The sequence below is a fragment of the Trichomycterus rosablanca genome, chromosome 2, assembly GCF_030014385.1.
Source record: "Trichomycterus rosablanca isolate fTriRos1 chromosome 2, fTriRos1.hap1, whole genome shotgun sequence".
In the NCBI taxonomy this organism is placed as follows: Eukaryota; Metazoa; Chordata; class Actinopteri; order Siluriformes; family Trichomycteridae; genus Trichomycterus; species Trichomycterus rosablanca.
The window spans coordinates 28,325,522-28,343,649 of NC_085989.1; the positions used below are offsets into that span (position 1 = coordinate 28,325,522).

Below are 18,128 nucleotides of genomic sequence, written 5' to 3' on the forward strand. Positions count from 1 at the left end.
ACTTAACACAGTCCCCCTACTGGATCAAGAAATGCAGCCTAGAACTCTATTATACAAAGACGAGCCATTAATCCATTTTATGCAGGAAAGCTGCTGAGTTCTCTGGGTTTATGTTATGCTCATTCAATGTTATTGCTACTGGTTACTTACTCAGGTCAAAGAGCTGTGCTGAATGATGCAGGAGGTAAAGACGACAGCTTCTATAAAAACAATTAAACTCTTAACAACATAAATCTTTACTAAATAATTTGATAATTTTTTACTAAGCCATATAATGCCAAATTTTACCATATTTTTTATAATGTTTTTAAAGCTGTATGTATCATAATCTGTGTGAGGCCACCTGAGAAGTTACCACTGGAGACTTCTGATACCAAGAGAGAACCGGTGAGTAAAACATAAGAACAAGAAAAACAAACCAACAAATCCAGCATCTCTTTGTGACTTAAACAGCTATCTGCTTTCAGTTATCTGAGTTCACCCATCATGTTCCTAAAATTTTATTTGATAAGGATTTAGAGGTTGTAATCTTATATCTTTATAGAGGCAATCAAGACATGGGAAGGTTCACACAAAAGGCATGAAAGGAAGAAATGTAGCTGTCTTCCAGGAGTGTGCAGGTGTCTGAAGAGACAAGGAAAGGGAATAACAACAACAATAAAATCTGGTATTTCTGGTTAATAAAAGACACCAAGTCACAGCTTGTCTTACCATTCAGACGCTTGCAGAGCCTAAGTAAATACACATAGAAGCACACACAAACACAACCCTAACCACCTACAGCACACGTGGGACTAAAATAAGAATTATGTTATAGTGTTCCAATGCTTCAGTGTTTGTGTAGCACTTTGTATGCATGAAGTCATGCTACATTAAACACTTATATTTTAAACACTCCACCAGTCTAAATCAAGACTGTAATGATGAAAAAATAATTTATTAATTCACATATTTTAACCAGTGGATTTTAATACACAACCCTAATTTGTGTCTAAGAACCATTAGCACACATCTGATAGTTATTTTAAAAATAAAATAAACTAAACTATTAGGCAACTATGCCAAATGACATGTAGCTACTTTACAAATATTTAATACTTATTATTATTAATTGGCATTAAGCTTTATCCTGGTTTAATCTTGTGCCACCAGGACAGTAGAAAAAATACAACCTGGAATGTTAATTCTTCAGGTCATCACACATTAACTATTTCACTCATTATTACTTAAAAATCATTTAGAGTAGCCAATCCACCTTCTGCATATTTTAGGAGGTGGTAGAAAACAGCACCTAGAAGAAAGCTATGCAAACACAAAAATAAACATAGAAGGCAAGGATAGAACCTAGGCTCCATGGACCCATGATGCTGTTGAGCATTTACTCTACCAGTTGTGCCACTGTATGGCTCAATTCAGGAGAGAAAACGTTTTATGAAGACCCCTGGTGCAGGTATGCATCATTGCATTGTATTAAAAAAATACAGACAATATGGCTGGCATAGCGAGTGTAGTTGCAATACAGTAACGTGGGTACTTGGGACCTGGGTTTGATCCTTGTCTCTGGATACTGTCTGTGAGAAACCTGTATCTTCTTTCTTTGTTCATGTGGGTTTATTTTCTCCCAAAAACAAACAGAAGGTGAGTTGATTAAAGTAAATTGCCACAGTCATGTTATGCACCCAGTGGTTGCACTGCAGCCCTGGCCAGTATAAAGTAAGTAAAAATGAAAGAATATACCCAGTGTTTGTCATTTCCTTTTTAATTATTTTTAAAATCCTTTTTCAATCCACAGTGCAACACAGAAAAGTACTGTTCTTCACTAAAAGCATGGTCACATCTGTCCCCTGTCTCCGAAGATCAGTGTACTCACTACTATAAGTAGTCTTCAATTCAATAAGTGGTCTGCCCCCTCACTCTGGAACTCCCTTCCTCTTTACGTTCCACTTCCTCTCTTTCTGAATTTAAAATTCTCAAGACTCACCTTTTCTCTTAGTACTTTCTCACTCCTAAAGACTCACCTTTTTCTCTTAGTACTTTCTCACTTCTTCTTCTGCTATTTCTGTGTGATTGTTTTATTTTCTGTTCAATTTTGTGTGATTGTCTATTAACTTTCTGTTCAATTTTGTGTGTTTGATTATTTTCTATTATATTTTATTTTTTTATAATGTTCAATTTCTGCATTGTACTCATCTCCGGTTTATTTTCCGGTGTGTTTTGTTATATTTAATGTAAAGCGACCTTGGGTTTGAGAAAGGTGCTATATAAGTACAACTTATTATTATTATTATTCAATTAGTAAGGTCCCAGTAACTATGTCAATTCTGGCCTGAAATGCTGGATCAATATCAGATCACACTCGCCACTGCCAGCTGACCGTTAACATTTCACCTGTTTGGTAACAGTTGTTTGTAAGGATTATTTGAGTATGTTGGTATTGGAGCAGTATTGTTTTTTGCATATAAAAATCTTCAGCAGGTTAATAAATCACTAAGGGAATTTGGTCAACAGGAAATCATGGATTACTTACAAAAAACTCGGGTGTAAATAAACAAATAATACAAATAAAAAAGGTGCTATAGTTACATTTTTAGAATAATTTATAGTGGTGCCAATATTTTTGTTAAAAATATTTTGTCTTTATGTTCTAAAAATTAAATTACTTTACTTAAGAAAGCCAAAAAAGTGTCAATTACTTTTGAATTTAAAGGAAAACATAGCTTAAACTAGTATTTACAAAGCTACGTGTCAGATTTCTTTTCCCACAATAGGTTTATTTTCAAGAATTGAAAATGTCTCACATCATATACAAAAATACATTATCTACAGATGGGTAGGTCAGTAAAATGCTGACCAAAGAGAAAACAGCATGCAGCCTTTTTCCAAACTTGCAAGCAATGTAAGAGAGAAAGGGATGACATGATTTAACACTCTTGCTTTACACTGCCAGAACAAACACATCCAAAAAGCCATGGTACAGAGGATGGAGGATGGAGAAAAAGTACCAAAACATTTATGTCTCTATTGATAATTAATTACATCATTTACAAACAAGTTAATCAACATAATGCAGCCCTGTTAAATTACAACAATCAGACTGGAAAATAAAAGAGAGGGCTACTGTAAGAATAACGATGCATGCAGTTCCAGGCATACTGGGTAAAAAATACATCAGACTAGAATTAAAAACTATACACAAGGCAGTACAAAACCACAATGGTTTTCAAACTAATAATGTAATGCAAAACGGGAGAAGTCACACTGGCTAAAAACCACATACTTAAACAAAATGCCTGTTTTTAAAAATAAGCAACACATTTGAAGGACAATTAAAATAGATTTTAATACACTATTAAGGTATATTCACACTGCAAGGTTATTCGCTCAATTCTGATTCGCTGATTCCATTTTTTTATTTTAATTTTGGATCATTATTATCCTAATGTGCTCAGATGTAGAAATGGTCTATTATATTGGCCCACCACTAAGATCCGCGTTCGAACGTCAGTAATGCTATCGGGCCATCCAGGCGTCTACACAGACATTGTTACCTGCCCTGTCCAGGGTATTCCTGCACTGCGCCCAGTGTTACCCAGTAAAACCGAACATGCTGCAACTCTGACCAGGATAAAGCAGTTGATGACAATGAAATTAAAAATAGTCTTAACTTGTCCTTAACTCAACACTAGTTAAGAAAACCATACTAGCTGGATAATCCTTCAAATGAGATTAATTCACTATAGTGCTGCCAGAGTCCAAATTGTAATTTTTATAATACTGACATATCATACATTAAGATGCCACGTCCTAATTAGTCATCAACATCAATCAACCTGCATTTGAAGTGAAGGAAACCATGTGGATGAACTTATGTGGACAGCAAGTCTAATGACATTTAGCCAAATACCAGCATAAAAATGCATTACTAAATAAATCCCTATTACTAATGTGAAACATTAAAGGGTTTATGATCATTAATTATTCTCTTTGATTGGTTATATACTGTACTTGCTAGGTGCGAAACCATAATGTAGTGCCACTGCTAATGTTATTTTTGGCTGAGGCAGTACAAATTTGTTGGTGAATTAGAATTCAAATGTTCTGTGTTTGGATAATATAGCAAAATGATTTGAATTGCTGTGGTCCATTTAACGTGATTTTTGCTGATGACGAAATGAACAAAGAAACAAACTACCAACATTGAACGTGGGCCACTTTTACCTGCAGTGTGAACATACCCTAAGACTTTATAGTGATATGTAATACAATTAAAAACACATACAGTCTGAATGTTAGTGTTTATGATTAGATTTAGTGAAATATGTTTAGTGAAAGTTTTTTTGATTAAAATATTTAGGATTCAGACACCTTCACAGCAAATAACTTATCAATCCTAAAGGGATATATACCTGACCAAGCCTTATTCTCTAAATCAGTACTGGTACTGGACTAGTAATAAGAAGGTTGCTGGTTCAAGCCCCATCACTGCCAAATTGCCACTGTTAGGCCCCTGAGCAAGGCCCTTAACGCTCAATTGCTTGCATTGTGTTCAGTTACAACTGTAAGTCGCTTTGGATAAAAAGTGTCTGCTAAATGCCGAAAATGTAAACTTTATCAGCTGGGCTGCAAAAGGACACAAATCCATTCATAGCATAGGAGTGTGGGCTGCACCTTCCCTTTATTTTGTTGAGGGCTGGTTTAAGAGCTCCTGCTCTAAGCAATGCATGAAACAAAACCAAAAACATTTTTATACAACCGGCACAGTGTTCATGATGTGCATCAACAACAGTATGTTGCCTGCTGAGGAACAGAAAGTTTCCAGTTTCATCTGTAAGCAACTGTCAGTTGCTTCTTATATGATGTCTGTTGATTCGGATGTCGACTCCCTGATTAAATCCTTAAGTTCACAGTTCCAACAAATTCACTGTACAATTTTTGCATAAAAGCAACAAGGTGTCATAAATGCAAAAGAACATTTTGTCCATGCATGTAGCTTTTCCAAACAAAGCTTGTGCATTAATGTCCAGTGAAATGGTAACTAAAGATGTGCTATAACACTGACAATATGCTGTAACCATGGAGCACTCTGGATCGTGTCCTCACATGTGTACATCATAATTCTGTATACAGCTCAGACTATTAAATGGATTCAATTTGCCGGCGAACCTTATCTGAGGCTTGCCGATCTAAGGTTCGCTGCCGTGCAATCACTACAAGTGCAAAGAAAACAGTCAAGCCCAACATGGTGCCCACAAATTTCCAAAAGAGGTTTTCCTCCATCACTGCAGAGCGGCAACTACAAAGCAAAAGAAAAAAGCAGATGATCACATGACATTTTAATTATTCAGTAGAATGTAACACTTTTAAGGACGGCTTCAAATAATTTATCATCAAACTTAAACCAGTTAAATCATTGTGTTTGTATCAAATGGTGAAAGGTTTAAATTTCACAACAAATAACAGAATATTACTCTTTAAAATGCTTTTGTTCATTTCTTTGTTTGTTTATTAGGATTTTAACGTCATGTTTTACACTTTTGGTTACATTCATGACAGAAACGGTAGTTACTCATTACACAAGATTCATCACTTCACAAGGTTATATCGAACACAGTCATGGACAATTTAGTGTCTCCAATTCTCCAATGTTTTTGGACTGTGGGAGGAAACCGAAGCACCCGGTGGGAACCCACGCAGACACGGGGAGAACATGCAAACTCCACACAGAAAGGACCCGGACCGTCCCACCTGGGGATCGAACCCAGGACCTTCTTGCTGTGAGGCGACAGTGCTACCCACTTAGCCACCGTGCCACCCTTGTTTGTTTTTAACACCATGTTAGCATCTATGACTATTTATTCGGTTCTTAATTGCTCTATAAAGGTCTATTTATAGCTCATAGCATATAAGAAACTATTTCTTTTTTTTTCTGTCTTGCGGAGTGTGCCTGTCTAGTGTTCAGTCTCCATTTACATATTTAATGTCAGCAAAATGGGTATTTCAGTACTTTCTTGGGTGCAACTTCTTCAAAATTGTCTCTCATTTGGTCTGCTGAATAGAAGTGTTTCCTTATTTCACTCAAAGTGGCCACTGTAAGAGAATATGCTTTAGTGTTAGTGTGGTTTGACAGGCTTGGCATAGGAAGGGACCTCACCTTCCAACAAGAACTTGTGGGTGAGCCTTGTATGCCTTACACGGCACCACTTCGAAATTATTTTGTCTCCGAGTCTCTGTTTCCTGGTAGCGTTGGTTGTTTTCCTATGGTTGGGTTGATGTCATGTAATTTCTTGTGTCTGCACTGGTCCCACTTATCTAGCCATTTCTTCTTTATGTATATTCTTATTGTTGCTCTTATGTCTGTTGCTGAGATGGGACATTCCCTATTTCTCGTTTCGAGAGTCGTTTTTTGCAGCCACATCAGCTTGCTCTTTTCGTTGAAGTCAATTAGCATGCTAGCTGTTTGTTGCACTTTGATCTATGTAAATTGGGATGTGACTGGGGATATTTGCTTTGTGTTTCTAAACAGTGCTTGTAGTATGTGTTCAGGTAAGTCGCTGCTTTTTTGTTGGTTACAATATCCAGGATTATTCTCACTTTTCTGAGTTCCTATAGTAGGATGGGGCTGGCATGTACTTAGGTAATGTGGTTCAGGTTAACTTCCAAGTTTTCTAAGTGCGGTTTTATTCGGAGACTGAGTGGTTGGATGTCTCTGGGCTTTGCTTTGTACCTTGGTATGTACTGTGGGTGGAACACTGCAGTGTAAGCTGGGTTTTGCTTGTTTACTCCAAGTTTAGAAATATACTGCAAAGCCAGTCTCAGTGGTGGTTTGTTCACTTCCACATATAAACTTTGGATTAGGGATGTTCTGAAGGTATTTAGGGCAAATTGTAGTCCTTGGTGGTGCAATGAATCTAATGTTGTACGTAATGTAATGTATGAGATTTTCTGGCCGAGCTGTAGATGATGAATCCATAATCTAGTTAAGACTGGATCAGGATCTGTTTGACTCATTAACACTTACATATCATTCTTTCTGAATCTTATGTGTGTGACCACAGACAGCATCAAGAGAATAAATATTGTCTCTTTCACTACTTTTATAGGGGCTCCATCTAAGGATAGCTCTGGCTCCAGGTGGAGGGTTTGTAACTGATATAAGTGCATGCATGTTTGTTTGGAAAATGTAAATTCTATTCTATTTTTTCCGTATTTCTTCCCCTGAGGAATATACATATATTATTTACATTAGGGATGCACATGACACTGGGGTCGACTACTTTAGTAATTATGTCAGTTTTAAGGCTGAAAAAGGTGACTGAGCGAATCCCAGTGGCACCCTAGTTCATGTATATAAGCTCTTGGCAATGTGGTGCCTACTTTAAATTGTCTATTAAGAGGGTGTTTATGAAAGGGGGCAGACAGCCTCTAAATCCCATTATGTGCATGTTCTTTGCAATGCTGTATCGCCATGTTGTGTCCTATGACATTTCTAAATCAATAAGGTACTGCCTTGCCTTTCTGGGGCCAAACAAACTGACTGATTCACATGGCGCTATGTCGCTATGTCATCACTTCATAGAACCGTGACTCAGAAATTCCTTCTGGCGTATTCCAGTCGACCATTTCTGTGCTTCTTGGTCAGGTCAGGAGTTTTATGCATCGGGAGTCCAGACATAAAGTCCTTGTTGGTTGTTAAGTGACCTTATGGTTGCCACTTATACAGTAGATTTTAAAATCAGCAGATATTATGTAGGGGTTGAAATTTGACACAGCAATATTAACAATAATATAAATATCCTGCTACTCTACTTCTTTGTTCAATTGTTGTATCATTCAACTAATTGATTGTTCTGCATATGCAGCATTGTATTTTACCTCAAGCGTATTAATTATTCACACATGAAAGCAGAGGGCTAATATATGCTTATTTAGTTAACTAACACAGTTAAAGGGCTTTAACACTACTTTCCTTTTGATTATTTGGACAAAGCCTGTTAATGTTCAGTGCATGTTCAGATTATTCATTTAACAGTAGCTAAAACAAACATCAAAAACTTTGTCCTTTGTATTGCTAACTGTTCAGCCTACATTTTGGAGAAAGTGTTAAATGGAAACTATGGGGTAAGCCCACTTTCAGACAAAAGCAGAGATAAGGACGAGATTAGACTGCAACACAGTCCTTACCTCTTGTACTCTTCTTTGTTAGACTTTGTACAGTTAATCTTCTCCACATATCCTGTCTGGCTACAGGCAGCTAGTGACTTCTGCAGAGATTATGAGGGAGGAATTAATACAAGTCAAAAGAGTTACTGGATTGTTTCAGGATGTTTCATTAGCTTCTGCTGGACGTACATAAACTTGTATTAATAGGGTTCTTACCATTTCAATACCATAACACGCGGTGCATTCTGTTGCAACTACAAACTCTTCTACTTGCCAACATGGCATAGACGCGGCCTTTATTGCTGCAATTCAGAAATAGAAACATAAAAGCTTGATTAGCATTTGTCACATATATATCACTGTAGTTTCTCTTGTACTTTTGGCTTTTTGTAGTTTGATTGGCATCACAACGTTGATACTGCTAAGTACAAATCCAACATTGTGACTGTACAAATTCTATTACATTCCTAATACTAACCCTATGTAACACCAGCAGCAAAATCATCAACATCATGATTTAATTCATTCAGTTGCAATAAGAATTGGCAATTTAAAATGACAGGAGGTAAAGCGATGCAAAAAAGCTAGTTCAATTGTAAGCAAACTAGAGATAATGTGGTGAAAAACAGGGGGAATTGAGCACAGCTTTGTTTTGAAGCTGCTTTGTTTTCCCACACTATGAAGCATTGTCTGTATTTTTGGTTCCTATCATTTATTCACATTCCAATGGATTAGAAATAGATTACTAGCGACTGCTTTAAATACACCATAACACACAAAATATTGCATAAGAAAACACTTTTAAAGCAGCATAAATCCCAAATGTGTTTCAATTAGTCCATAAGAACCAGTACCCAACAGTAAGAATATCTGACAAACATTGATGCCAGTGTAAACAAAGGTTTATTAACACCAGTCAACTAAAAATACTGGCTGTAGTTTTTACTATACAGTAGATCATCTTTCATCAAAAATAAATATTTATGATGCACAGAAAGTATCATGAATATAAATATGCATACCTGGGGTTTTCTCTTCACCAAGAAATGCTGCCCCAAACACTCTGAAAATACATTTCGGAACATTTAAATTTAGCTTATTCTGTATTTCTCTGGAACTTTGTGATTAATCTGACTCATCATCATACCTGAGAGACACCAAGCCCCAAAACAGTGCATGCAGAACCAGGACTCTGGGTCTTAAACATGACATGGGAATCCTGCAGTCACTCTCCATCCCTCAGCTTAGCTGTAGGAGAAAAAAAGTACCAATACATATGTTAATATAACCTAACAGTCTGAGGTACTGTGTACTGTGCACAGAGAAAACATTATTATTCAGATTAACCAGTCACTTCAAGTCGTTTATTGCCACCTTAACATATACATGGCATTCACATGTTTACAGCACAAAAAAAAAAAAATCTGCAACAAAGGTTACAGGTTATATTAAGTAGTTCATGTTAAGGTGTACAGAATTAGAAAGTCCAGAATCTTTTAGGTGAGGTATAATCATATTAACCATGCGCAGGTTTTAACATCTCCCTACTTTGAATGTTTACTTGACAGTTGTGCTGCTACCACAGCTTTGTAGTTCTACAATTACTGACTGTAGTCCATCTGTTTCTCTGCATGCTTTGTTAGCCCCCTTTCATGCTGTTCTTCAATGGTCAGGACTCTCCCAGGACCACTACAGAGCAGGTATTATTTGAGTGGTGGATCATTCTCAGCACTGCAGTGACACTGACATGGTGGTGGTGTGTTAGTGTGTGTTGTGTTGGTATGAGTGTGTTGGTATAACAATAAAAAAAACACTAACATTAAAAAAACACTAACATTAAAAAAACACTAACACTAAAAAAAACACTAACATTAAAAAACACTAAGATTAAAAAACACTAAGATTAAAAAACAAACATTAAAAAACAAACATTAAAAAACAAAGATTAAAAAACACTAACATAAAAAAACACTAAGATTAAAAAACACTAAGATTAAAAAACAAACATAAAAAAACACTAAGATTAAAAAACACTAACATAAAAAAACACTAAGATTAAAAAACAAACATAAAAAAACACTAAGATTAAAAAACACTAACATAAAAAAACACTAACACTAAAAAAAACACTAACATTAAAAAACACTAAGATTAAAAAACACTAAGATTAAAAAACAAACATTAAAAAACAAACATTAAAAAACAAAGATTAAAAAACACTAACATAAAAAAACACTAAGATTAAAAAACACTAAGATTAAAAAACAAACATAAAAAAACACTAAGATTAAAAAACACTAACATAAAAAAACACTAAGATTAAAAAACACTAACATAAAAAAACACTAAGATTAAAAAACAAACATAAAAAAAACACTAAGATTAAAAAACACTAACATAAAAAAACACTAAGACTAAAAAACAAACATAAAAAAACACTAAGATTAAAAAACACTAAGATTAAAAAACACTAAGATTAAAAAACACTAAGATTAAAAAACACTAACATAAAAAAACACTAAGACTAAAAAACATAAAAAAACACTAAGATTAAAAAACAAACATAAAAAAACACAGATTACAAAACAAACATAAAAAAACACTAAAATTAAAAAACACTAAGATTAAAAAACACAAACATAAAAAAACATAAAAAAACACTAAGATTAAAAAACTAACATAAAAAAACACTAAGATTAAAAAACAAACATAAAAAACGCTAACATAAAAAAACACTAAGACTAATCTTAACACTAAGATTAAAAAACACTAAGATTAAAAAACAAACATAAAAAAACACTAAGATTAAAAAACAAACATAAAAAAACACTAAGATTAAAAAACACTAAGATTAAAAAACACAAACATAAAAAAACATAAAAAAACACTAAGATTAAAAAACACTAACATAAAAAAACACTAAGATTAAAAAACACTAAGATTAAAAAACAAACATAAAAAAACACTAAGATTAAAAAACAAACATAAAAAAACACTAAGATTAAAAAACAAACATAAAAAAACACTAAGATTAAAAAACACTAAGATTAAAAAACAAACATAAAAAAACACTAAGATTAAAAAACACAAACATAAAAAAACTAAGATTAAAAAACAAACATAAAAAAACACTAAGATTAAAAAACACTAACATAAAAAAACACTAAGACTAAAAAACAAACATAAAAAAACACTAAGATTAAAAAACACTAACATAAAAAAACACTAAGACTAAAAAACAAACATAAAAAAACACTAAGATTAAAAAACACAGATTAAAAAACACTAACATAAAAAAACACTAAGACTAAAAAACACTAAGATTAAAAAACACAAACATAAAAAAACATAAAAAAACACTAAGATTAAAAAACACTAACATAAAAAAACACTAAGATTAAAAAACAAACATAAAAAAACACTAAGATTAAAAAACAAACATAAAAAAACACTAAGATTAAAAAACACTAACATAAAAAAACACTAAGATTAAAAAACAAACATAAAAAAACACTAAGATTAAAAAACACTAAGATTAAAAAACACTAACATAAAAAAACACTAAGATTAAAAAACAAACATAAAAAAACACTAAGATTAAAAAACACTAAGATTAAAAAACAAACATAAAAAAACACTAAGATTAAAAAACACAAACATAAAAAAAACACTAAGATTAAAAAACAAACATAAAAAAACACTAAGATTAAAAAACACTAACATAAAAAAACACTAAGACTAAAAAACTAACAAAAAAACACTAAGATTAAAAAACAAACATAAAAAAACACTAAGATTAAAAAACAAACATAAAAAAACACTAAGATTAAAAAACACTAAGACTAAAAAACAAACATAAAAAAACACTAAGATTAAAAAACACTAAGATTAAAAAACACTAACATAAAAAAACACTAAGACTAAAAAACAAACATAAAAAAACACTAAGATTAAAAAAAACAAACATAAAAAAACACAGATTAAAAAACAAACATAAAAAAACACTAAGATTAATAAACACTAAGATTAAAAAACACAAACATAAAAAAACACTAAGATTAAAAAACAAACATAAAAAAACACTAAGATTAAAAAACAAACATAAAAAAACACTAAGATTAAAAAACAAACATAAAAAAACACTAAGATTAAAAAACAAACATAAAAAAACACTAAGATTAAAAAACACAAACATAAAAAAACACTAAGATTAAAAAACACTAACATAAAAAAACACTAAGATTAAAAAACACTAAGATTAAAAAACAAACATAAAAAAACACTAAGATTAAAAAACAAACATAAAAAAACACTAAGATTAAAAAACACAAACATAAAAAAACACTAAGATTAAAAAACAAACATAAAAAAACACTAAGATTAAAAAACACTAAGATTAAAAAACAAACATAAAAAAACACTAAGATTAAAAAACACTAACATAAAAAAACACTAAGACTAAAAAACAAACATAAAAAAACACTAAGATTAAAAAAAACAAACATAAAAAAACACAGATTAAAAAACAAACATAAAAAAACACTAAGATTAATAAACACTAAGATTAAAAAACACAAACATAAAAAAACACTAAGATTAAAAAACACTAACATAAAAAAACACTAAGATTAAAAAACACTAAGATTAAAAAACAAACATAAAAAAACACTAAGATTAAAAAACAAACATAAAAAAACACTAAGATTAAAAAACACAAACATAAAAAAACACTAAGATTAAAAAACAAACATAAAAAAACACTAAGATTAAAAAACACTAAGACTAAAAAACAAACATAAAAAAACACTAAGATTAAAAAACACTAACATAAAAAAACACTAAGACTAAAAAACAAACATAAAAAAACACTAAGATTAAAAAACACTAAGATTAAAAAACACTAACATAAAAAAACACTAAGACTAAAAAACAAACATAAAAAAACACTAAGATTAAAAAACACTAAGATTAAAAAACACTAACATAAAAAAACACTAAGACTAAAAAACAAACATAAAAAAACACTAAGATTAAAAAAAACAAACATAAAAAAACACAGATTAAAAAACAAACATAAAAAAACACTAAGATTAATAAACACTAAGATTAAAAAACACAAACATAAAAAAACACTAAGATTAAAAAACAAACATAAAAAAACACTAAGATTAAAAAACACTAAGATTAAAAAACAAACATAAAAAAACACTAAGACTAAAAAACAAACATAAAAAAACACTAAGATTAAAAAACAAACATAAAAAAACACTAAGATTAAAAAACAAACATAAAAAAACACTAAGATTAAAAAACACTAAGATTAAAAAACACTAAGATTAAAAAACACTAACATAAAAAAACACTAAGATTAAAAAACAAACATAAAAAAACACTAAGACTAAAAAACAAACAAAAAAACACAGATTAAAAAACACTAACATAAAAAAACACTAAGATTAAAAAACACTAAGATTAATAAACACTAAGATTAAAAAACACTAAGATTAAAAAACACTAACATAAAAAAACACTAAGATTAAAAAACAAACATAAAAAAACACTAAGACTAAAAAACAAACAAAAAAACACAGATTAAAAAACACTAACATAAAAAAACACTAAGATTAAAAAACACTAAGATTAAAAAACAAACATTAAAAAACACTAAGATTAAAAAACAAACATAAAAAAACACTAAGATTAAAAAACACTAACATAAAAAAAACACTAAGATTAAAAAACACTAAGATTAAAAAACAAACATAAAAAAACAAACATAAAAAAACACTAAGATTAAAAAACACTAACATAAAAAAACACTAAGACTAAAAAACAAACATAAAAAAACACAGATTAAAAAACAAACATAAAAAAACACTAAGACCAAAAAACACTAAGATTAAAAAACAAACATAAAAAAACACTAAGATTAAAAAACACTAACATAAAAAAACACTAAGATTAAAAAACAAACATAAAAAAACACAGATTAAAAAACACTAACATAAAAAAACACTAAGATTAAAAAACACTAACATAAAAAAACAAACATAAAAAAACACAGACTAAAAAACAAACATAAAAAAACACTAAGATTAAAAAACAAACATAAAAAAACACTAAGATTAAAAAACACTAACATAAAAAAACACTAAGATTAAAAAACACTAAGATTAAAAAACACTAAGATTAAAAAACAAACATAAAAAAACACTAAGATTAAAAAACACTAACATAAAAAAACACTAAGATTAAAAAACACTAAGATTAAAAAACAAACATAAAAAACACTAACATAAAAAAACACTAAGACTAATCTTAACACTAAGATTAAAAAACACTAACATAAAAAAACACTAAGATTAAAAAACAAACATAAAAAAACAAACATTAAAAAACAAACATAAAAAACCACTAAGATTAAAAAACACTAAGATTAAAAAACACAAACATAAAAAAACACTAAGATTAAAAAACAAACATAAAAAAACACTAAGATTAAAAAAACAAACATAAAAAAACACTAAGATTAAAAAACAAACATAAAAAAACACTAAGATTAAAAAACACTAACATAAAAAAACACTAAGAATAAAAAACAAACATAAAAACACTAAGATTAAAAAACAAACATAAAAAAACACTAAGATTAAAAAACAAACATAAAAAAACACTAAGATTAAAAAACACTAACATAAAAAAAACACTAAGATTAAAAAACAAACATTAAAAAACACTAAGATTAAAAAACAAACATAAAAAAACACTAAGATTAAAAAACAAACATAAAAAAACACTAACATAAAAAAACACTAAGATTAAAAAACAAACATAAAAAAACACTAAGATTAAAAAACAAACATAAAAAAACACTAAGATTAAAAAACAAACATTAAAAAACACTAAGATTAAAAAACAAACATAAAAAAACACTAAGATTAAAAAACACTAAGATTAAAAAACACTAACATAAAAAAACACTAAGATTAAAAAACAAACATAAAAAAACACTAAGATTAAAAAACAAACATAAAAAAACACTAAGATTAAAAAACAAACATAAAAAAACACTAAGATTAAAAAACAAACATTAAAAAACACTAAGATAAAAAACACTAACATAAAAAAAACACTAAGATTAAAAAACACTAACATAAAAAAACACTAAGATTAAAAAACAAACATAAAAAAACACTAAGATTAAAAAACAAACATAAAAAAACACTAAGATTAAAAAACACTAAGATTAAAAAACAAACATAAAAAACACTAAGATTAAAAAACAAACATAAAAAAACACTAAGATTAAAAAACAAACATTAAAAAACACTAAGATTAAAAAACAAACATAAAAAAACACTAAGATTAAAAAACAAACATAAAAAACACTAAGATTAAAAAACACTAACATAAAAAAACACTAAGATTAAAAAACACTAACATTAAAAAACACTAACATTAAAAAACACTAAGATTAAAAAACACTAACATTAAAAAACACTAAGATTAAAAAACACGAAGATTAAAAAACACTAACATTAAAAAACACTAACATTAAAAAACACTAACATTAAAAAACACTAAGATTAAAAAACACTGAGATTAAAAAACAAACATAAAAAAACACTAACATTAAAAAACACTAAAATAAAAAAACACTAACATTAAAAAACACTAAGATTAAAAAACACTAACACTAACATTTAAAGGGTTGCAAGAGAGTTGTACGGAAAACCGTTACCTTACTCTGGCTAAGAACGTACTGTATAATAAGGGCAACATTCAGTAAATCACAGTGTTCCGTACAATCTCCCTAACGTGCACGTTAACGAACAATTTAAAGGTTTACGAACAATTTAAAGGAAAAGAAGCGATGTCTTTATTCTTTTTAATACAACGAGACTCATTTGACAGTGTTTTTATTTGTTTGATATACACTGAAATATTACAGTTTAACTGTATGGACCACTGTGACCTTAAGGTAGCTTCGTAAGACATTTAGCCAGCTGGCAAAACAGCTTTGAAAGCCAACTTTTAACGATTTGTTACAAATTCGCTGGTTATGTAATTATTATGAGTTTGTTGTGACTGGGCTTTGTACAAAGCTAAACAGATTCCTGTATTCAGAAGAGGAAGCATGAAGAAGTTAAGAGCAGCAGTACACTCACCTCAATGTATTCTCATAGCCGGTCATTACTCGCAGTATCACTTATTTTCATCTAAAAATCCATCTAACATTTCGATAAGTCAGTCTAACAGTTCATAGTTCTACTCATTTTAAACCTGATGCTTTATTTACACACAGCTGAAATCCCCACTGTCCGCCATCTTGAATATCAATCCTCATATGACGTCACATCAACTCCAACGTGGAGCTGTGCTACCTTTATGTGCTCTCACATTTACCGTCAACATCAGTTCCCGAGTGTTCCACGCAAACGTTAGGTGTGATACTAGGATTTGGAGAAGTTATTATATTTAATAAAAAGACTTAATATTTTATTAAATTTAATAGCCAAAAAGTCGGGTGGCACTGTGGGTAGTGCTGTTATAATAAATTTCTGGGTTTAGTTTCTTTCTATGGGGAGTTATCCCTGTGTTTGTGTGTGTTTCCCCTGCATGCTCTGTTTTACTCTCACAAGTTCAAAGACTTGCAGTTTGGTCAATTAAAGCTACTAATATTGCCCTAGGTTTAGGTGTGGTACCCAAATGGCTTCTTTGTGTGTGTGTGGGGTGAGTTTTCTTTACCAGGGTTTATCAGCAGGCAGTTTGCTCTGGTATAAGAACCATAGCCCAGGGCAGCTCCATATCTGCTGATCCTACCTTGAGCTGAGGCATGCCTTGGACAGCCAAATGGCTAGAATGTCCCAAAGGTCCACTCCAGTGGGATCTCCCAGTGCTTCAGGTTTGGTTTTCCAATGCATTTAAAGTTGAGGCCTCCAGACCTCAGCATGCCTCCACCTGTTCATGCAAATGAGCTTTTTTCTCTTACATGGTTCATCAGTAGGGGTGGTTCTCCACAGGGTAAATATTAGGAGGCACAAAAAAGAAGGCTATGAATGAAGGGGCTGATGGACTGAAACACGTTGGTTTTTCAGCGGTTATTATTACTAAGTATTAAGTATTGTTATAGGTTATAGATGTTTGTGTGTGTGTCTGCCCTGTGATAGACTGGTGACCTGTACAGGGTGTTTCCTGCTTTTTAATGAATCTAAATGAATTACTCTACATTTTACAATACAGTAAAAGTTACAAAAGTACCGAATATACTAGGCTAGCTACATTAGTGGTGCATCCATGCAGCGACGCATCAGTGTGATAAGAAATCATTTAGTTCCACCTAGTGGCTGTACCATGTAATGACCAATGTTTCAGGTCACATACTAATACAGATACAAAAGCATCAGATCGAAGCATTGTTAAATTGGTTGGAATTAAAACTTATCACAGGCACATCTTTCAAATAAATTGAAAATAAAAATAATCAATGAGAAATGTATGTATTTCATCTATCGATTATTTGTTTATACTTAAAAAGTTCAACATGCACATTATCCTGTAAAAAAATAAGGTAAAAAAGGATTCAAATGCAATAAAAACAAGAATCTGTGACTTGTTAGTTCTATTAAACTGTTATTTAACTGATGCACACACAAAGAAAAGCCTTTAAAATCCTGATAAATGCCTCCGTGTCAATGGTACCTTTACACATGGCACTGCTGAACCCCCATACCACGACAGATGTTGTTTTTGCACCTTTTGCTGATTACAGTCTGAATGGTGCTTTACATTTTTAGCACTGAGAACTTAATCTCCATTTTTCCTAAAAAACAAGCTGAAATCTGGACTCATCTGGACACAGCATGTGTTTTTGCTGTCTTTTTGTTGTAGATGAGCTTAGGCTTAGAGAATGCGTAGAATTGAGGTATAGCTTTCTCTTTGTATAATAGAGTTTGCATTTTTGCTGT

The 18,128-nt window shown here is 30.8% G+C and overlaps 1 protein-coding gene across 1 annotated transcript; it reads right to left on the bottom strand.

Moving 5' to 3' along the window:
• Nucleotides 1-2,763: 2,763 nt before the first annotated feature.
• Nucleotides 2,764-16,489, bottom strand: jtb (jumping translocation breakpoint). The gene is made up of 6 exons (XM_062990642.1): nucleotides 16,329-16,489; nucleotides 9,308-9,408; nucleotides 9,183-9,223; nucleotides 8,377-8,462; nucleotides 8,182-8,261; nucleotides 2,764-5,293 (listed from the first exon to the last, which is right to left on the bottom strand). Exons 2-6 carry the CDS (start codon nucleotides 9,394-9,396, stop codon nucleotides 5,137-5,139), a joined length of 453 nt encoding a protein of 150 aa, XP_062846712.1. The 5' UTR covers nucleotides 9,397-9,408; nucleotides 16,329-16,489; the 3' UTR covers nucleotides 2,764-5,136.
• Nucleotides 16,490-18,128: the final 1,639 nt, after the last annotated feature.

Bases quoted from the DNA above. Each gene is read 5' to 3' on its own strand.
- jtb (XM_062990642.1), bottom strand. From the start codon at position 9,396: ATGGAGAGTGACTGCAGGATTCCCATGTCATGTTTAAGACCCAGAGTC. The intron at 8,463-9,182 runs GTATGCATATTT...TCTGAATTGCAG, and splicing joins TGGTGAAGAGAAAACCCCAG to CAATAAAGGCCGCGTCTATG. The intron at 5,294-8,181 runs GTAAGGACTGTG...TTTGCTTTGTAG, and splicing joins AACAAAGAAGAGTACAAGAG to TTGCCGCTCTGCAGTGATGG.